The sequence below is a fragment of the Camelus dromedarius genome, chromosome 20 (assembly GCF_036321535.1).
Source record: "Camelus dromedarius isolate mCamDro1 chromosome 20, mCamDro1.pat, whole genome shotgun sequence".
In the NCBI taxonomy this organism is placed as follows: domain Eukaryota; kingdom Metazoa; phylum Chordata; class Mammalia; order Artiodactyla; family Camelidae; genus Camelus; species Camelus dromedarius.
Window position 1 is genome coordinate 34,165,321 of NC_087455.1, and position 22,187 is coordinate 34,187,507.

Below are 22,187 nucleotides of genomic sequence, written 5' to 3' on the forward strand. Positions count from 1 at the left end.
AGAAGTGACACACCCTAGGTGGGCAGCACTCAAAACCAGGAATGGCTGAGGTTACCCAGGGAGAATGCAGGGCAATCAGAAAACACCCAAGGACTAATTTCTTGGGAAAAGCAAGTTTAAGGGGTAGACAGAGGGAAATAAATAGCCATGAAGAAGAAAAGGCAGAAGAGTCAGAGAAAAGAGCCGAGTGAAAACGACACCACGGAAGTCAAAGGAATAAAGAATTTCAAGCAAGGAGGAGATATAAACAGTAGGATCAAGGCTGGAAAGGATCCACTGGCTTTGGCATTTGGTGACCCTTGAGAGCAGTTAGTGAGTGGGGACAGCAGAGGTCAAACTGCACTGGGTCGAAGAGCTTCAAGAACTTGGCAGAGGAGGGGTGAGCAGGAGGTGGGGGCACAGTCAAGAGAAGTTTTCCATGAAGGATGAATAGCGTAGTTTATAGGCTATGGGAAAGGAGAGGAGACAACTAATTAAAAGGGATGGAATCACTGATATGACAGAAGCAAAAGTATAAAACCCTGCCTCCGTCAAGGAGCAGCCTGAGCTCTTCCTGACTAAGTGGCCTCGACAAGGAGCACAGCTATAGGCACGTTAAAGGTGCCAAGCAGGGACTCCCAGGGCCACAATCCCCAAGACTAACTTGCACAAGGACAGAGATGGTCAGTCTTTTTTTCTGGTCTATTCCAAACACAGGCAAGGAAGTTACTGAAAATGGAAAAGGGAGAGAGGGGACAGGGACTTAGTAGGGCAAAAGTCTAAAATAATTCCTGAAAAGAATGGAGACCACTGACTACTGGCAAGTAAAACAAAAGGAATGAGGGGCCAGCTAAGGTTGCAGGCCATGGTTTGGTAGTGGCACAAATTTACACAGTTGGAGAACTTTTTCCAACAGGACTCAGTGCCTTAGGGGTAAGAAGCATAAATTTTGGAACAGATTCAGGGTTGGGACTTTTACAGGTGAGGTGAAGGACAAAAAAGCAAAGATGCTGAAGATATTGATCAGAGTAGTTCTGACAATCGACCATAGATAGCAGGGTTCCCAAATCTGGTTTATCAGAACTCCCTGGGAAACTTATAAAACTGGATCCCAGGACCTCATCTCAGACCAAATGAATCAGTATCTCTGAGGGCATACAGACCAGTAACTGCTGCACTCAAGGTCAGTCGGGAAGGAAGGGAAGTTGGGAAAGGGCTAACAGACTAGGGGAAAACTGGTCATGAACTCAAACATCTCACTGATCACGAGGAACACGGGAGCCAGGAAGTAAGAAAGGGATACATTATTGGCAGAGAGATCTTATGTAGAGCAATTCTACAAAAAGGCCTGCCAATGGGTACGGGTGGCTGGTGAAGAGTAAAGGTGACGATGGAGCTTGGAAAGCTAGGGGTGTCAGGTAGTTAGATAAGGGCATCTTTTGATGCGTATAGAGGAACAACCAGGAGATTGGTTAAATGAGCTGGTAAGGAGGCAGGTGTAAACGTCTAAGGAAAAGGGACTTAAAAATGATACAAATAGAGATGGTCTGGAAATCCCACCAGGGAACTGGGAAATTTTCAGTACTGCCTTCCAGCCCTGGGTAAGTTGGAAATGGGACAATGAGTAGCCTCCGATCAAGTGGAACTGGCTTCATGTCCTTTTTCCTTTCTTCTGTTTCTGTTTTGTTTTTTTTTTTTTTTTTAAGGATGCTGTTATCACTGTTTCCTCTAAACTAAGGACATACAATTTAGTCCAAGTACAAAGTTTTAAAAGACATTTAATAAACAGCATACATTTTTATTAGTGTGTAAAAGAGCAAAGAGAAATTACCTACAGCGATATTGATGCAGAAAATGTCAGGCTACCTAAACTGGCCATAAATTTGTAGCGTTTTGGCTTGTAAGTTAAATTTAAATAATTCATCTACTCAGTAATGACTGAGCATCTATTACAGTGACAGGCACCATCTAGGTATCAGCTACGACAAAACCAATCCCTACCCTTATGGAGAAACAGCCAACAAATAAGTCAATATACAGTATGTCAGATGTAGGTAAACTCTACAGAAAAAACTTTTAAACGGGAAATGAGAATAAGGGGACTGGAGGGAAAGGAGGGAGAGACATTGCTATTTTATAAGATGGTCAGGAAAGGATGATCACTAAGAAGGTGACATCTGAGGATAGACATGAGCGAAGTTAAAGAATGTCTCTGAAAGAAAATGTTAAAGGCCCTTGGGTGGATGTTCCTGGCACATTCAGAGAGCAGGAGGGGTGCTGGTGGAGCAGAAGTCAGCAAGGGGGAAAGTCACGTGCAGCCTTGCAGACCCCACACAGACTCTGGCGCTATGTGAGACAGAAAATGGCTTAGTATTAGGGAAATTAAGCATATCACTGAAGAATACAGACATAAAATAACTTACCGCAATTTGTCTTTTATCCGTTTCTCCTCTTTTATGATGAAGATCTAAATGTATAAGTTAAGAATAATCCGATAATATTAAATACATGATAGAATCTCACCCCGTTCATCTTTTACTTAGAAAATACACAATATTAAACACTTGTTTAACTTGCAGAAATGAACAGTTCTAATATCACGTATGTTGATGAAAGGATACAAGTCAAGTATTCCAAAATGGTCACATCCCATATGTAGTCATAGTAGGAGTCCATAGCATCATGACTGAAAAACAGAGTTCAGTTACTTCCTCTTCCTCTTCCTTAAGCAGAAAAATTTCAACTTCATTTTATTTAAAAACCATTCATACCTGTTTTGTTCCTGCAGTGATTTAAAGGCTGTTTTGTAGTCAATCTCTCTGAGGAATTGACATAAAATTGCCACCTACATAAACAAAGAATTGAAAGTGGTTTCATGTAATTAATGTCAACAATGACTCTACTGGTTTAATAATTCTTATGTCAAGAATACATTAGTTAATTTGAGAGGCCTTGCAGAGCATGCTGAGTGGATCAGCTCATATTTATGGATTCCAACCAATTTTAATTGCAGAAGCCCTTACCCAAGTGTCTGTCTACCCAATATTTTCTTTACTGGTGACCTAAATCATACATTTTTAGAGCTCTATTTGAATGAGAAGATGGCAAAAAGCCAGTTTAGACAACTGAAGGGAATGGAAAACTGCCAAATAAAAGTGTCAGACATTCGAGGACATACACAACCTCCAATTAAACCTTTCACAGCTGGCAAGTACAGAAGCTCGTTTTGGTAAAACGTAGGCTGCCAGTCTGCTTAACGGAGAAGACAGATCCATTTCAGTCAGGTATGTAGGTCATAATGCTGATTTTGTTTTTAAATATTAAAAAAAATTTTAATTGATAGAATTCACATACCATAATATTAATAAAATTCAGTGGTTTTTAATATATTCACAAAATGTACAACCATCACCACTATCTAATTCCAAAACATTTCATTATCCCCCTCCAAAAAAAAATTCCATACCCATTAGCGGTCAGTCTCCATTCCCCCCACCCTCCCCTCCACCCTCCAGTCTCGGGCAACCACTCATCTACATTCTGACTCTACACATTTGCCCATTCTGGACATTTTGTATGAATGAAATCATACAATACAAAGTCTTTTGTATTTGGCTTTTTTCACTCAACATAAAACTTCCAGGGCTCATCCCTGTTGTTGCATGTTATCAGCACTCCATTCCTTTTTATGGCCGAACAGTATTCTGTCGCATGGATATACCAAACTTGTTTAACCTTTCATCAGCTGATGAACATGTGGGTTGTTTCTACTTTCTGGCTATTTTGAGTAATGCTGCTATGAACATTTCACATACAAATTCCTCAGTGGACATATGTTTTCAGTTTCCTTGGCTATATACCTAGGAGTGAGACCGCTAGCTCATACGGTAATACTATGTTTTGAGGAACTGCCAAACTGTTTTCCAAAGAGGTTGCCCCATTTTATAGTCCTACCAGAAACATAGGAGGGTTCTAATCGCTCCACATCTTCACCAATGCGTGTTACTGTCTTTCAACTACAGCCAGCCTAGTGAGCGAGGTGGTGATTTACACCTTCCTAATGAGTCATGTACACATCTACTCTTAAACATAAGAAAACATACTTGGGAATGCTTTTTCTAGAAGGTTCAAAGACCAATGTTTCCTAATTCATACTTTCATTTTAATTAAAATTCTATAAACTATTTAAAAAAAATTAAAGAACATGCCAAATTCTTAAATACCATAAATTTAAGCAATTATGATACAGGAAATAAAAGCTACCTCCCAGTCCAATGCTTTATACTTAATATAAACTCTAATATACATGAAAACAGACCAACGTCATAATATTATGAACTAACCTGTGTGTGGCAATTCAGCAAAGAACAGCACTTTATCATTCGTTTTATTACCTACAAAAACAAAATTCGGATCATTTTTAAAAACTAGTCAATGTCAGTTGTAACAAACGCAGCGCTCTGAGGAAGGATGTACACATGCGTGAGGACAGGAGTTTGTGAGAACTGTTTTTCACTCAATTTGGCTGTGAATCTAAAACTGCTCTAAAAAAATAGAATTTTTTATTTAAAAATTTGGCTACTAAAAAATTTCAAATCTTATTTCAAAAGCCATTATTATAAGTTTTGAAAAATGCCATTTATTAAATTATGATACTGGTGACCCAAACCAGAGAAAAGAGCAATGCCTATAAAAAGAAATGGAACAAAATTGAGATTTAGGAGGTACGGTCATTTGAGATTTGGGCAGTAGAATCAATATGACTGGAAGGCTGAGTGATGCTGGTGGGAGGGTCAGTAAAGAAAAGAGGATGACATTCAGGGTTTGTGCTTGATTAACTCAAAGGGTTAAACAAATGACTCCCAATCTCTCTGTTTTGGTATGCAAAGAAGGTTATAAGAGGGGAGAAAGGAAGAGTATGACACTGAATCAGTTTCGGACAGGCTGGGTTTGAAGTGTTCTGGGGAAATCAAAGCACCAGTGGTCTGTGGGCCCTGGAAATACAGAGAGCAATCTGGTCCAGAGCAATCAATTCGGGAGTTACCACCACATACAAGGAAATGAATAAACTCACACAAAAAGGGGCCCAGGAAGAATACTCAAAGGTAAAGAAGAAGAAAGCAAGCCCACAAAAGCAACTTACCTGGTCTGTATAAACATCCGGGGGCACAGCCTTATTAAAGAAATCAGAGCACACAGCTCCGGCCTGGAGGTAATAGTGAAGAGCTGCCGAATACTGATTTGTCGCTTGAAGAAGGAAACAGAAGTGAGGAATTACCTATCCCAGCACACAGCCAGAAAAATGGGGCCTCTTTTGTGAAGAGTGAGGTATTATTTCATGTCTGACAAAAGCAGATTCAAGCCACGGACCTAGAGATAACACTTAGCTAGGACAACACTGAGAAAAACTGCCTTCATTACTATTTTTTAAAGGAATTCTTTCTTTTTGATTGTTTTGTCTTTTTTTTGGAGGCGGGGCGATTAGGTAATTAGGTTTTACTTGTTTATTTTTTAATGGAGGATTAAACCCAGGACCTCTTGCATGCTAAGCACGCACTCAACCACTGAGCTATAACCTCCCCCGAAAAATTGCCTTTATTTTTAAACCACTTTAAAGATGTCGTATGATAGCTTCTTTCCTTCTAAAACTGAGTAGCCAAGAATTTAGCTCAGCTCTCTCAGCAAACTTACTAGCACAGAACTTAGTATTTGGAGGTATTTATTTCCCAAATGCCCGTACTAGAAACATATCTTAATTTTCCAAGGTAATTTAGAAACAGTAAAAATCAATTCTGAATAAAGATATTAAGATCCTGATAATAAAATCTTTGGGAGACTGGGGTGAAAATGAGCATTAAAACTGTCAATTATTTGCTTCAAAAATAATCCAGGAGAGAGCGGGACGGTACAGGTGAAATGAGACTGACCACAAGTTGCTGTAAAAGGCGGGTGGCAACAAACCATTACATATAAAATAAATAAGCCACAAGAGTGTATTATACAACATGGAATAGAGCCAATATTTTGCAGTAACTATTAATATAATATAGCCTTTAAAAATTGTGAATCACTATGTTGTACACCTGTAACTGCTGTAATGTTGTACGCAGGCCATATTTTGATTTTTAAAAATGAAATAAACAAAAATAAAAATGACTTAAGGCTGCTTGCAATAAGTCACTTAATTTAAAAAAAAAAAAAGCTGGTGGCAGATACATGGGGGTTCATTATATCATTCTTATCATTTTGAACTTTCTCTTTTAAAAAATCAACTCCTAAAAAAACTGATCCAGGAATGATACCAGTCAGAACTTTTACCTAATCTGTATAGTAACAAATATTAGGTATTTCATATCACATTGGAAAATCTATCACATTTAACCGGGGGTGGGGAGTCGGGGGAGGGAATTAGGACTCTATTTCCATGAACACAAATAATTATCAGGAGTGCCTAGACAGATTTTAGGACCTTTAAACAGCAGTTTTGCAAACTCAAATTTAACCTCTTTACCAACTTTTTAGATGACCATTTACTATTTTAAAAAAAAGTAGTCAACATAAAATTAAAAGCATCTAAATCAAAGACTCTACACAGAAAAATGCATATATATAATTACAGTCACTCTCAATTTTATCTAGGAAGAAGAGTTAGAGAATGTCAAAAACAAGTTTAATTAAGTACTGTAATAAAATGTGTAATATATTTATTTCTACTTCTAAAAGTGCTACAAGAATAAAACACACAGCAACCACACATCTCACTTACCAAAATAAATATCCGCCTGAATAACTAACCAGGAATGGTTGTTGGGGTTTATGCTGAGCGCATACCGAACGAGCTCCTTCACTGTGATCGCCACAGCCTCAAAGTCCACTGACTGGAGGCTAAAGGAAAGACAATAAACATCCTCTCTATCTAAGAGTCAGCTTCGAATTCCATACACACATTTATTATGGACAAAAACAAAAAGACTTAGTCAAAACTTAAGTGACCATAAATACAATGTTAACTACTACAAGGAGTAAATCTTTTAAAACTATCAAAACAACCAAATCTGAGGAAGTGTGATAAGTTAACTTTTTATAAGGAGTTGAAAACAATCTGATTTTTGCTTCCTTTTCCCCCCAAAATGCCAAAGAAGGTACACTAGGCCACTCTAAAAAAAGTATCTTTAAATATTTTACAAAATAAAGCATATAAAGTGGCATGATGACACCCTATCACTAACTTTTTATACACAGTTTACAGACAAGAAAATGAAAGGGGCAGACTCATAAACATTCCCCACATGATTTTTATGTTAGCCACAAAAACAAGGGCTCAGATATTAACAATACTGCTATGTGGCCTTAAATCCATCTTGCGGCTTTTTATAAAAGTAACTAACTGCTCTGGGTTAGATGATCCACTGGCCCTCACAGGCTGGGGGCTAGATGTGGCAAGTGTATCTCACTTCAGCGCATTTAGTAGCAGTAAAGAATCCAAAAAAGGGTAGGGAATGGGGCCAGTGCTCTGAGCTCGGTTAAACCTGGAAGTCTTGAGACACGGAATGAGGAGGCAGAACTAAAAGGCTAAGAGCGAGGCCAACACCCATGAAACAGGTTGACAGCTCCTACCTCCCGGAAGCAGTGAGACCCACTGGTAGAGAACATACACTCTGGATTCAGAAACACGTGAGGTTCAAGTCCTGGCTCTATCATTTACAAGGTGAACTTGGACAAAGTACTTCTGTTGCCCTGAGGTAAGATTTTGCTGTAACTCACCACTGCTCCCAGCATAGTGGAAAAGGACTGTGGTGCTATTAGCAAACACCCAACTCTTTACTAACAGCTCATTTGTTTACATCTATTTAAATGAGATAAACTGGTTTATGATTATATTTTCTAGTAATTTTAAAAATGTTGAAGTCTAAGAATTCGATCTACATATCAAACTGTCAATTTTAAAACAGTAAACTTAATCCATACCATTCTCACAGTATTCTTGGGAGTCAATAAAGACTCGCTCAAAAACTGACTGTACTTCAATTAAAAAAAAAAAAGGTTTCTTGCTTGAGAGAAATACTTTCTCTGGTCAAACATGCAGTCATATTTTATTTTCTCTGGGTTAATTTACACTAAAGTAATTTTATCACGAAGATATAGTTAAACCCTACTATGTGGCCACCCTTACTCCAAACACCTAGCTTAGAAAGTGTATTATTTAATCCTCAGGATTCTGAGGTAGATACTACTCTTATGCCCATTTTGCAGATGAGAAAACTGGCACGGAAAGCAGCTAACCCAAGGTCATATACCTGGTAAGCGGAGAGGCTGGGACTCAAACCCTGTGAGTCTGGCTCAGAGCCTCTATGGTAAACCATTCTTTTGCCTCATTTATAAATACACACTGAAAAAAGTCAATCACCAGTTTACAGTCTAAACTTAGGCCAAAAATCTAACGCCAAAGAGGTGTTATAACCATCAATTAAAAAGGCAAAATGACCTCTGATTCTCGGGTTGCTATCTATATACCAATTTTATGTAAAAATCTGCGGTTATTTCCTGCAGGAAGCAAAGTGCTCCTTTGGGAAGAAGGCTCAGTAAGTGGAGGAGAGGGTGGCTCACCCACTTCTGACCCTCCAAACCCCTGTCTCAGTGTCCAGTCTCTTAAGACTGAGATGGAGGCAAGTAACTCTCATTCTGCTGCCTGCTTACATATCTACTAGAAACTTTCCTTCGTCAAAGATGCCACTAAGAGCAATAAAATAAGACCTAGACCCTTCAGGCACAAAGAAGATGACTGGTGGGGGAAGGGAGAAAAGAAAAAGTAATATTTATGAGGAAACAAACGGATTCTCCTGAATGAGAAGTTGTTATGTTTGGAAAGAGAAAAATGTAAACGACTTCTTCCAGAAAAGGAACAATTTTCTTCTCCCTAAAAAAAAAAAATTCCCTCACCATCCTTACGTTCTCAGGTAATGAAAGTAAGAGGGAAGAGTTCTTAAAGTAACTTAATAACTTCTTCAGGCAACTAGAAAGGGCTGGGACCCACCAATAATCACAGTGCTAGAAAAACCCGGTAAAACTCATCTCTCATGAGCCTCAGCCTTCTAATTCTACCACTGACAACGAATCAGGACCACTTGGAGATGGCACGGTTTGGCTTAAGGCTAGGATAACTAGCTCTTACTTAGAGTTACGCCTTACCCACAATTTTTAGGAAAATCACTGCTGTAACAGAGAAACACAAAGCTGGCTGGAGAGTCCTAACAGAACTTTTAATCAGATTATTCAGGGACATTTCTATCAGTCAGGAAGGCTTCTAAACACAGAAACAATTCAACAGGCTGTAAGCTACAATACTTCTTACTTGGGGATGGAGGATGGCCAAATAGAAATGTGTTCAGCTGTAATATCATTCACAATGTCCTCCTTTAGGGGAAAAAAAAAACAGTGTGATTTAAAAGGAAATTTCTTTCAAAGATTTTTTTAAATGAAATTATGAAATACTGACCCGAACATTGTGAAGTTTCACAAAGAGTGACAAAATAATAGTCAAAACCAATGGTTCCTATGAGGAAGAAAACAGAGAAGCCTTAAATATTATATATATTTTAATCTTTCTCCTATCAACTTCAAGGATACAAAGTATTTTCTTTCGAAAGATTCTTACCCTTTTAAAAGTTACCATCATCTTTAGTTCAGAGCACACTAAAGATCAACTTTATTTTCAATCTCATGAAAGAAATCACAACACACAATTTACACAAAAATGACCATATTTAGGTGTCTGGCTTATAGTGTTCAAATCCTCAAATGCCTTTTAAAATTGAGTAAATAGATCTCTTTCCATCTAGTCCTTCCAGCTACCTCTAAAAATAATTGACTTTTTATTCTTCAAAATATCATTTATAGAATGGAATCTAGGTCATGTCCAGTAAGTAAGTATGACGTTAATCCTATCAGCAAAAAGCAAAGCTCGGTCTCACATCTAGCCCTGTTAGGAAGACTTCTTTACAATTAAGGAAAAACAAAAACAAAAACCTGTCCTATTCACTAAAACATTGTAAGGTAAATGCAAAATAAACTTCTCCATTTAGACTATCCCATCCTCAAAGAAGAAAAAAAAAATCACTGAACATGAAAAGCACATTAACAAATTAGTTAAATAATCATCATTTAAGCACTCAGTATTTTTAGTCATACTCTACTGAAATCAGCAATAGTAATTAAATCAACTTTTAATAAAACTTACCCGTAATTTTTTGATAAAAGAAAGTAGTTCGCTCCTACAAAAAAACCACAAAATTTTTGTATATATATTTAATATCAGAAATTAAAAATAAAATCAAAAAAGTAAATTACAGGTGAAAGTTTACACCTAACTTTCCAGTTTCGCCTGTATAAAAGAGTGTAACGTTTCATCGTACTAACCTAATAAAATTTCTTTCCTGTTTTAATCACATGTGACTTCTTCAGTACTATCTAACTACGGACATTGTTTTTGAATTCAGGTTGATTATTTTAAATGATTAACAGGCAGTCTCTTAAAGCAACACACATACAAACTATTTCCAAAGGTGGCCACACCAGACAAGTCCGTCAGGGGTCGGCATCAGAGAATTCTTACACGGTCCATCTTTACGATATGCAAGGATAATGGCAGATAATGTTCTTGAAACAGTACAAATAGTATAAATAACTAAAAAAAACCCAAACTGATGGAAACATACCGATACATTATACCTAACGTAGACTCCCTCTGCTTTATTAAACTAACTCTGCCATCATTTCCTCGTTTGTGTTGACTGGACACACTACAGATTTGAACAATAACTTCCCAAAGGTCTTTGGCAGTCCGTCTACTTTCTTTAGGGCCTGGAAGTTCTTTGCATGTAGCTGCTAAAAGCTGTCCAAGCTGTAACATGAAAAACAAACAGAAAATACACAAAAGATAATCTGTAATGTCATACAAGCTATTTGTATAATTAAGGCACATTTGAAGAAAGATGGATAATTGCCCATACAGCCAAAGCACAGTTATTTTATGCTGTGCCTTCATCTAGCCACTGAGGAATTTAGAGCTCACCGTCTACTGACAGATCTGAATCAGATCTGGGAAGAGGACCCTCTGGTTCTACCACATTATAAATCGCCTTGTTTCTGAACAATTATATTTTAAAGAGGGCAAAAACAAGTATAGTCTAATGAGAACAAAACTGAGACAATGCAAAGAGGTATGCAATTTATTAACTGAAAAAAAAATTGCTAAATAAATACACACAGTATGGTCCCCACTTAAAACAAACAAACAAACAAAAAAAAAAACCACCTCATGGAACATACACACTACAGTGTTAACTGTAAAAGCCCAGAGATGAGATTAAAATAGTGCTTAAATTTCACTCACAAACACATACTTTACTTTTTAAAATTTTTAATGAAAAAATGAGCAAAAACATGGACGCTGAAGTTGGCAGAATAAAGGAACAAGACTTAGCGCTACTTCTAAAAAACCAGTAGTAACTGGGGATGCAGCTCCTGCTGATGCAAGGAGGCCAGAGTTAAGGAAGGGAAGATTATTGAGAGTGACTGACCTGAAGGAAGGCAGCCTTCAGGACCAAAGGTGTAGGAACCCAGAAATACCGAGTAGAAGGGCTGAGAGCAAAAGGCAGGCCCAAAATGCAGAGAAAGAAACAGGCTTATATGCCAAATCCAGCATTTCTTTCCCTCTATAATTTCAAAGCAAGAGAGGGCCCCTCTATTGTTTGCTCTTAGTAAATCTTACACATCATTTCTCTTTAGAGGGTGAAGTAGCAAAGATAATTCATGTCCATCAAGAAATTCCAGTTCCCTGACTGGACCTAGAAAATGTTCATAATGGGGTTCCAATGCTTAAGGTGGCTTCTATAAGAAGGAGGCAGGATTTTGACAAAGGTGAAAATAGTGGTCTTTCCCCCAATTTTTTTGGAATAAAAAATTCAAACATAGAAAAATTGAAAGACCAGTTTAATAAATACCTGTTTACTTGACTTCCTGTGAATACTCTGCCATACTTGCTTTATGTATCTATCTACACTGACAGTTTGTTAAACTATGTGAAAGTAGTTGCAGGCCCATCTCACCTCTAAATACTTCAATATGTATCTTTAAGGACAAGGACGTCTTCTTATGTAATCACAACTTCAGGATCACACCTAAGAAAATTTACAAGAATTCTGGTGCTTCCTAAAACTAGTGCAAATGATGTCAAAACCCCTAGCTTGCTGTGTGAACAGAAATCAAGGGTCCACAGTCTAGCAGAACATTCCATCCTGTGTACCTACTGCACACACTTTTCTCTAAGAACCAGCATCACAGTACAGGCAGGTTATGCACTGCTTTGATCTCAACTTCATTTCCTGTTGTCCGGGATCACGCTGAAGGCCACTACCTTAAGCAAGTTACATTTAAGTAAAAGGAAGAGTCTTCAGAGGTATGAGGCCCCAAGTCAATTGAATTCTACATTCTTGAGCATCTCCTGTGTGCTGGTATCAAGCAAAGCACTAAGAATATAAAAATTAACTGTCCTCAAGAAGCTCACTGTTTTATGAGGAAGACAGACAGGTGAACAAGTAACTCACTGCACAGTATAAACACAACAAAGGAAGCATGTCCACAGCACAAAAGTAACAAGAGGAGCAAGGCTGCAGGGAAAGGAATTATGGAAAGCTTCGAAGAAACCGCACAATCAGGCAAAAGTGGGAAGGGCAACCTGGCTGAGTGTACCCACACAGGCACGTGCAGAGAACGCACTGTGTGTGCAGGGACCCACGGGCGCTGCTGCACCGCAGGCAGCGCCGGCAGGACGAGCAGCAGAGGGGACGAAGGCGGGAAGGAGGTCCCACACCTTAAAAGGCCTCTCGGGCCATATGAAAAGCCGTGGTCTCTGTCCTACACCATTACCTCCGTTACCACCAGCCTCCCCTCCTCCCCATACTAGTCAAGCTTTTATACTCCAAGTGCCCAAGAATCCTGCACATTTTCCAGTATTCTATACTACCTCCACGCCGAGCCAAGGGAGAGGCAGGACAGTTTTTTACTATTTCAAAAGGTCATATTTTGGTCACATGCTTAAGATTTTTTTCTTTCCTTTTTGCGATAATTAGTAGACATTCAAGTAAATAATATGTAATAGAATGGAAAATAAAACTGATGAGTTTTATTCATCACCCAGCAGTAATGACTGTTAACATCCTTTCAGAGTCTTCAACTAAGCATAGGTTTATATACTCGGCACAGAATTCGAAATTCGGAAGCTGCTCCAAATCGTGTAATTTTTAAAACATAATCCCTTACTCTGGACTTCTTTCTCTGATTCCTTTCTCTTTGACATTAACAAGGGAGCAAGGGGCCAACCAGGGAAGGAGGCACACAAAATCCTAACCTGGATGAGACAGTGAGATGTCTCAGTGGCTCTGCAGCAAGGTCACCACGTATCTTTCCTCCCCTGGGGCCAGATCAGGGGGAACCGCAGGAAGCAGCGAAGTAACTGAGCCCAAGGTTAGGCAACCTGCATCACGACATCCTGTGCCCTTGCACGCCGCCTCCCGGTGCTCAGCCACACAGGGGTCACTGCTAAGAGCGGCGAAGGGAGAAGCTACTGCACCCTCTCAATACTGAGCAGCGAGCTACGACTGAGTCTAAATGGAAATGATTATCTTCAAACAAGACGGTTCTCTCATCTGAGACTTTACTGAAGACTGAGAGACTGTTGGGCATAATCAGACAGATAACCTAGATACTAGGAATTGTTGTCTCAGAAAGTTCACTGAAAAAACAGATATAATCCAGTGTCCGAAATTCCAAAGAGAAGGATGATTCACATACAAAAATACATTTTTAGGAACTGTAAAGAAGACCAAAAGTAGGAAAAAACAAAAGAAATCAGTAAGACTTCAAAGAGTTGAAACGAGCTCAGTTTTTTAAAAAATATACATGAAATAAGGAGGAAGAAACAAATAACCAAAGACAAATGTAAAAAATTGGTACAGTCTTACAAGGCTCCCAGAGAAGTGCCAGTTTAAGAGACGATGTACTGAAGAAGAGATGAGGGCGAGGAGGACAACAAAAAGTAACACAGCACCAAGGAAGGAACAAAAAATCTGAAGGACCAAACCTATAGCACAAAATGCTAAATCATGAAATGTTTTGTTTTTTTAAATTATAAGGCCAGAAAGAGAGAAAAGCTCACTGCTTATTCAGGGTAAACATAATATTAACACATGAAAGATAGAATTTGAGGGAAAATCTCCAGTCTCTTTATTTTTGATGTTTTCTTCACCCAGAAGCATTTCCAGTTGACCAGAACAGATGTAATTAAGGAAGGAGAATAAACAAATAACTCACCGTCAATTCACCAAATGACTTCTGTCACATGGAAATGACCACTGACAACAAACATGCACATTAGTGAGAACCAGGCTTCAACTTAGAGTCTAACAGGCCCTGACAAAGGGTAAGATGCTCAAACGAAAAACAGGTGCAGCACATCCCTCAGGGCTCCCCCAGTTCAACCCAGGCAGGCCTGGGTATTCCAGAGCTGAAACTGGAGTTCGATTATATCAATGAGAGCAAGAAAAGCTGCCTGACCTCTCACTAGCTCAGGATTATACCAAAATGTTGTTTGTTAACCAAATAATATTAGCTTGCATTCTCATAACTGTAGAGTATGAGAAAAAAAATTGTAGAGAGGGCAAACTCAAGTGCTTGAATTACCAAAAACTATGTTTACCTACAAACCAATATGCGTTTGTCCAATCTTACACTGTTTCTTAGAAACTGGAAAAGCTTGCTAAGGAGCATAGCTCTCAAGAAACTGGTACAGTAATTCCACCCTAACAATCCTACTTAGATTAAACATGAATTACCTTTACATATGGGTTACTCTGAAGCAGGAGTGCAGGAACCTGCAGCGTAAGGTATTCATTTTCCCTCCAGTTTAACATAAAAGCAACACACTCCTCAGCAATAACTTGACGAAGAGGAATGTCTGAAAAGCAAAGAAGAAAGTGGTTGGAATTACCAACATGACATTAAAAGAGCAGAGCAAATATCTGCTCAGATTTCAGCTGAACAAATTGACAATCACAGATGAAAAAACAGAAAAATACTAACATTTTATACTTTTCTCTAGAAAGTTTATGATTTCCCAGTAATAAACTGCCATAGTCCTCACAATTATCAACAAAATTCTCTAGTAAGAACATCTTAAGATGCCCATCACTCTGCTGTGGAAGTCTAAGGGTTGGTACCTAGTCTCCACAAATTTATAATTCAAATGAGCAGAGAATAACCACATTAAACAACACAAACACATAATGGTACAGTATAAACTTCCAGCACACTTAGAGCTCAGAAATCAGTAAACCACATATAAAACTGTAATAAATCTGAGTTAACATATTCATTTAAAAATATCTTCCTGATTAAAATGTAATGAATATTCATAAGCAACAAATAACTCACTCATTTAAAGGGTGTTTACTGTGCCGGGGACCATTTTAAATAAAAGATATGGGGAAAAAATCACTCAGAATTGTTTGACCATTATTTCCTTTGAAATGATCATTAAATATACCTTAATATTAAATATGTTGTGCATTTTTGTAGCTCAAAGTATTTAACACTCAGGTTTTAATATATTTAAAGAGAAAAAGAAACACAATAAATACTAAATAACAACGTGAAAACTGAAAATGGAGAGAGCTATGAAACTCCTTGAGTACCTAATATTTTTCAGTCTTTCTAACAAGACTGCGACTGTGGCTATTTAATTTGTTTATATCTCACTATTCCAAAAAGCAACTGGAGACAACAAAAAATAGGCCTAAGAACACAGCAAAATAAAATAAAAATACATTATCATATTCTTAAAGAAGGAATGAAGACAGAAGGGAATTTAATATCCCAATGCACATATGTCAGGTGCATTACGCACTGTACACTTTGCCAAAGGAAGGCCACACAGCTTTCAGCTCCAAGGCCTCCTTTATTCACCGGGCATCCCTCATTAGTTCTCATTAGTGAGTCCTCAGTGGTTCTTAGAGAAGAATCAGCACCTAGAGAGTGGGGTTCAATCATTTTCTTGTTCCCCTAACAGTACATCCTTCCCTTCTCATTTTATGCACTGTTTACAGCACAAACTATGGGACAAGCACATGAACATTCAGTAAGTTGGAGGGGGAGGGAGGGATAAAAGGGAGGAAGGGGTGGGGGGCAGGGAAAAGTGACGTAAACTCCAAACTACTCAAGCGCCAAAAAGGCGGCACCGAGAGACTACAATCATGTAAGCCATTTCCAACCATTTCAAAGAGTGAAAAGCATAGGCTTAAGTTGGACTAATAAATTGAAAACAGTCTGTCTCTCACTTCATGACTTTAGCCAAATTCCTTAACCTCAGTTTCTTGATTTACAAAATGGGGATAATTAAAGAAGCTACTTCACAGAGCTGCCACGAGGAGACAATGAGTTACGTACCTAAGTTCTCAGAACAATGTCTGACATCTAGTTAGCACTCAATACATGTTAGAGTTTTTAAAATTCTTTGTTTTTCATTTTAGAGAAATCATGTATGAAAAACCAACCTTCAACTTTTAAAAAAAAGTTGGGTTTTTTTTTTTTTTTTACCTCCACTGACTGTTAGTATATATTAATTAGATCAATTCTTTTGATATTGCGGGGCACTGATGCATTAAAGCTCAAAGGTATTCCATCTACAGACTGCTAAAAAGTTGTCAATTCTTCAAGAAACCACAATGTAATAACAATTAAATTAATTCAAAAGACCCCAGAGGGCCAGCAGCCATCTGTTTTGGCACATTATTAGCATTTTTCTTTATGCTTCAATTTTACTATTTACAGTTTATGTATATACTGTACATAAATGTGTACAGTATGACTTAATTATTCTAAATATCTGTTATTAAAATATGTAAGATTAATTCACGGTGAAAGTATGTGACGATGAATACATGTATGTTCGTGTATAACTGAAAAATTGTGTTCTACACTGGAAACTGACACAACATTGTAAACTGACAACTCAATAAAAAAAAAATAGTAAAAAAAAAAAGTAAGATCAAGAAACTGCTTTAACTAAGCAAGATGTATACGTAACACAGACGATAATGCTTATGATAAGCCCCTTTTCATACTAAGATATTTACGTTTCCAACTAGACAGGCAAAATCTGTTCCTAAAGCGAACACAAGTGAGTTCCCGACCCACCAGCAATCATTTTGAGGTCTACGGCAGCACTGAGGAAATAAACCTTCAAAATTGAGATTCCAGAACATTTTGATTCTTTTAACAGAATATCTTAAAACTGCAATATAGTTTCTGTAGTGTGCTGAATGAAAATGAGGTCACAGCAAATTAGGGCACTGGTGCCCTTACAAGAGGAAACACACACACACACACACACACGAAAGTCACGTGAAGGAGGCAGAGACCGGAGGGGTGCACCTACAAGCCCAGGAACGCCAAAGGCTGCCGGGGGCCACCGGAGGCTAGGGAGAGGCAAGGAAGGATTTTTCTCTAGAACCTTCGAAGGGAGCATGGCCCTGCAGACCCCTTGATTTCAGACATCTCACATCCAGAACTGTGAAAGAATAAATTTCTGATACTTATTCATGGCAATCCTAGGAAATTAAGTTTCCTGTATGTTCCCCAATGTTCTCAAGTGAACGCCAAATCTGAATTGTTTTAAGAGGAAAATAATTTCTTCTTAGATGGTAAAAAAGTCTAGTAAATAATTCTTTTAGATTTTCCCCCCGTTATTTGAGTACTGAATTTCTGAAATTTGGCTTTGTGAAACTGTCTTACCAGGAAGCCTCATTTCCAGATATCCGCGCACCCGACTAATAAGATCGGAGGGAGGTCTCTCTCCGGACTGCCCCGTCCCAGCTTCATGCGTATGAATATCCAAAAGCAGCATCTCATTTAGCATGACCTGGCGAAGCTTGGGTGAGAACTCTGTCACCAACTCCAAACAGGCAGCAAACAGCTGTTTAGCATGGGAAAAGTCCTATAAAAAGAAGTAACAGAATAGTGTGGATCACCTTTTCTCTGAAGTTAAAAAAATAAGTGGATTTATAAGTGCAGAGCAAGGAATAGAAGAATTTAAATGGTTAACATTAGTAATCTTGGGGAGTGAAGCTAGACTATATTTTTCTTTATCATCTCTGCATTGTTTACTTATTATAATAGTCAATTCTTTTGTAACTTAAAAAAACTAATAGTCAATATAATACACATACTATATTACTAAACAAGTTTTATATAAATTATAAAATAACAAAAACAAGTTTTTATATAAATATATTATATACATATTTTACACAGGTATACAATTCTGTAATTAAACACCCTTGCCCATCTAACATAGAATTAGACCTTACATCAGTCAACAAGGTTCCACATTCTAAAATGCTGCATCCAACTCTATTAACTGACTAGTAACTGACTAGTAAATAAATCAAATCAGCTATGATCCAAGCCCTTTCCCACACATCTCCTTCTAATTTCTCCAAAGAGTAGTCTTGGTTCATTTTCTCTCCACATGCCTCCTTTGCTCCTACCTCTTGCTTCTATCCCACTGGGCAACAGGAAGAAGAAATAGCTCTCACAAAACAAAGACCTTCTAATTGCACAATCTTCTGAACACCTCTCAGTTACCTTACTGGACTTCGGGGCTGCATCCCAGTGCCATCCATTTCCTTTTCTCGACATCCTCTACCCCCTTAGCTACCATGACTCCATGAGTCTGGTCCTCATACCCCTCACGCCACTCTTTCTTGGACCCAGTGCTGGATCCCCTAGGTTCTGTATATTCTCTCAGGGGGACCTTTGATGATTTCCAAATCTGTATTTCCAGCTCTCTCTACTTCCCAAATAGATTACAAATTCCTTATATCAAGTCTACAAAAGTATTTTAAAGATTCTTTGGGTTTTTTTTTTTTAAGCTTGGAATATAATCTTTACTAATTAAATCCTAAAGAATACAAATAACTATTCACGTTTTCTACTTTTCTTAAAGAAAGAGAGTCATAGCCTTATGTCCAAAACCATTTTTGTATAGTTATAAGGGTAAAGGAAAAAGGATAAACCAAAACACCTTTTCACATATCCTCTCAGGCCTATGACTATGATTTTAAAATCAGGAAAACATAACTGATTCCGATTCCTGGCTTCATGCTGAATTAATAAGGCATATTCTTAACCACTGGTCGATGTACGCTTTTACTCACCTTAACAGTACTGCAGTGTAAACCTTTGGCCATTAGAATGTAAACCAAATCTCTTGTTAAATTGTCTTTAATTCCCAGGATAACACCACTATAGACAGAAGGTACTTCCCACTAGAAGAAATGAAAATACATAAATACACACACACAAAGCCAAATCTGAGTCACTCAGAGGTCATTTTTTAAAGAGAAAGGAAAATGACAGCCATAATGAAATGCTGATCAAAATGAACATATTCACTGTAACGAGCTAGTAATAAAGATTAAATGGACCGGAACTTCCTGAAGGATAGTCTGTAGAAATAAAGAAGGAAAAAACTCCTAGGAGTTTTATATGTATTAACTCATAGGATCCTCACAACAGTACTAAGTAGGTACTATTATCTCCATTTCAGATGAGCAAGCGGAGGTACACAGAAGTTAAATAACCTGCCAAAGATGATACAGCTAGTAAAGCATGGATCTGGGATCCAAACGCAGGCAGTTAGTACCAGAACTCGCTCTCTCAACTATTATGTTATGCTTCCTCACCTATAAAAATGAACACGAATAACAATGGCCAACTAAGGTTTGGGGCAATTTTTCATTTCACTGCACTTGCATGTTCAAACCCCACAATGTAGGTCAATTTCTGGCTGCTTCTTACCACACATTCAGCAGAGGAGGAACGTGCATTTACATCAGAAGCACTGCCACACGACTTTAACTTCACCTGGGTCTAGGGCCTATTCCTAGTATCTCCAGCTACAGTCCAATGAAATGTTTAAAAGCTATTTTCATTTGCACTTCCCACGCAGGATAATTTTTAAATAAACAATTTCAGAAACAAGTAACTACATTAGCTTGGCATTTTAAAAAGAATATCTAAAGCCAAAAATGTTCTATAAAGACGTTTTAATGAAGTGGTTCTAAACTGTAGGCTTTAGATTCCAAGAGAGTATTAAAAAACAAAACCAAAAATGCTCTATAAGCACATGGCAGGTATTAGCTACAAACTGCAATAAATAATATACCTTATACACATATTGACAGCTGTATTTAAAAATGCATGTAGGCGCTATGACAATAAATGGAATATAAACTCATTTTTAGTTGTTACTGATTTAATAGTATCTTTTTAGGAAATTTAGTATTTTCTCTGTCAATGGGTGTTCAAAGTGCAATGACCGTCATCTGAAGGTCCTTCACACTGTTGATGAACTGTTGACAAATAAAAGGGGTTCTTATTCTCAAAAAGGTCAGGGAACAGCTCTTCTACATAAGAAAACAAGGGTAATTTTCTTATCTGCTCCTGACAGAAGATTTCTTACCTTATTAGACACAGTCCAGAACTGGCGCTCTGAAGTCATACCATGTAATTCAATTAAAATCTGTCGAATCCTCCAGGGATCCACTGACAGTATCAGCTGATGCTCCAACTGGCCAATGTTAACACTTGCTGAAGCTAAGAAAGCAAGAAGAGATATTCATTTCAATAATGATTTGATTCAAAATATACATAATCCTATAAATATGACAATGCTAATTTACTGAGAGAAACTGCGTGTTTGTAAGTATTGTAAGTTAAAAGCATCTCTCATCCTGAAAACTGTTTTATTCAACATAGTGCAAATTATGTATTAACTTCATAGAGAAAGGCTAACATAATTTGTATTATGTCTGCATTTAATAAGTAAGTGCATTTAATAAATAAAGATAATGAAAATATAAACAGATATAAATTAACTGGTACATGGAAAAAATTATGTGGTATATATGGAAAAATTCAACTTACACAGAGTCTCGTACTTTTGAACACACCGTGTTAAAAGCATGTATAAAATGTTAATTTTGAGTAATAAACATTAAGAACGTGTTTTCTGAAGGGAGTGAATGAGGAGGAGGCCCCCTGTCTTCCCAGAGAACCAAGAAATGATTATTAAAATCCTTAACTACAACTCAGCTTTCAGATACAGTCTTCCATAATGCATTTCCAGCATTCTATATGTATTAATATCATTTCTTTTCTTTTACAACTGGACAGTCAGATCAGTTTAAATATGGTGAGGTTCAAAGCAGCTAAAAGTTTGCTTTGTTTAAATAACTGAACTCTCCATCTCCCCTGTATTAAGTTTTATAGCTTGTATCTCTTAACGAGCAGCACTGTATTTTCTGCTTACATTTATAAAATAAGAACAAAAATGGAAGAAAATCATCAAATAAATGAGGCAAAAATGGCAATGTTGCCAAAGCTGAATGTTTAGCCAGCAGACAGCACACAGTGATACAGGCTGAGATACAGGAAAGCCTGCACCTTTTTTCTGTTCTCAACCACCCCCCGCCCCTTGTTTTTCACCTTCAAGAAGAACAGCAGCAAAGTTTCGTAGGTCTGCTTCCCCAGCTGGAATCTTTTATGTATCTAGGCCTAAATCAACATTAACTATGCAGAGTCCCAAGACTTAAAGACTTAGACAGAAATGTGACTACAGAAGACAGGTAAATTTCTACTAATTCCCGGCATAAGTGTGAACCGAAACAAGTAAGAGGGCATCCTCAAATACACTGAGGGGCAAAACGCGCCAACGTTTGAGCTAGCAGAGCTGACCTGGGATGTCATAAAATGAAGTTACAGGTTTAATGCACAGATTTACTCTAGGGGACCGCTTCCTCATCTGATCAACAAGTAGCTTTCGTTCTTCATCTTTCAACAATGTAATGAAAAGCTCATGTGAAGATATCATGAAAACATACTGCAGGTCTTCCAACCCCAGACACACATTCCTAGATCCGTAAGAAATATTGTAAAACAAAAAAGTGTATAATTTTAGTTTGGGGAACAGAATCATATTAACCAATTTTTTATTAAGAAACCATTTTAAAAGCCACCATTTCATAAACTGCACAACAATTTGAAGTAGATTTAAAATCTCTCTTTGGTCCTTATTTAAAACTGTGATTTCA

At 37.7% G+C, this 22,187-nt stretch overlaps 1 protein-coding gene across 2 annotated transcripts in view; it reads right to left on the reverse strand.

Moving 5' to 3' along the window:
* The window catches only part of INTS8 (integrator complex subunit 8), a 52,518-nt gene that overhangs the window by 13,253 nt on the left and 17,078 nt on the right, over positions 1–22,187 (reverse strand). For both annotated transcript variants that reach the window (XM_031439343.2, XM_010976016.3), the window contains exons 12-26: positions 21,832–22,007; positions 20,558–20,691; positions 19,251–19,361; positions 17,827–18,028; positions 14,871–14,992; positions 10,695–10,879; positions 10,217–10,250; positions 9,476–9,532; positions 9,332–9,393; positions 6,746–6,864; positions 5,123–5,226; positions 4,323–4,373; positions 2,751–2,824; positions 2,601–2,665; positions 2,403–2,446 (exon numbers count right to left, since the gene is read on the reverse strand). In XM_031439343.2, coding sequence (XP_031295203.1) covers positions 2,403–2,446; positions 2,601–2,665; positions 2,751–2,824; positions 4,323–4,373; positions 5,123–5,226; positions 6,746–6,864; positions 9,332–9,393; positions 9,476–9,532; positions 10,217–10,250; positions 10,695–10,879; positions 14,871–14,992; positions 17,827–18,028; positions 19,251–19,361; positions 20,558–20,691; positions 21,832–22,007 — 1,540 coding nt within the window. The remainder of the gene's footprint in view (positions 1–2,402; positions 2,447–2,600; positions 2,666–2,750; positions 2,825–4,322; positions 4,374–5,122; positions 5,227–6,745; positions 6,865–9,331; positions 9,394–9,475; positions 9,533–10,216; positions 10,251–10,694; positions 10,880–14,870; positions 14,993–17,826; positions 18,029–19,250; positions 19,362–20,557; positions 20,692–21,831; positions 22,008–22,187) is intronic.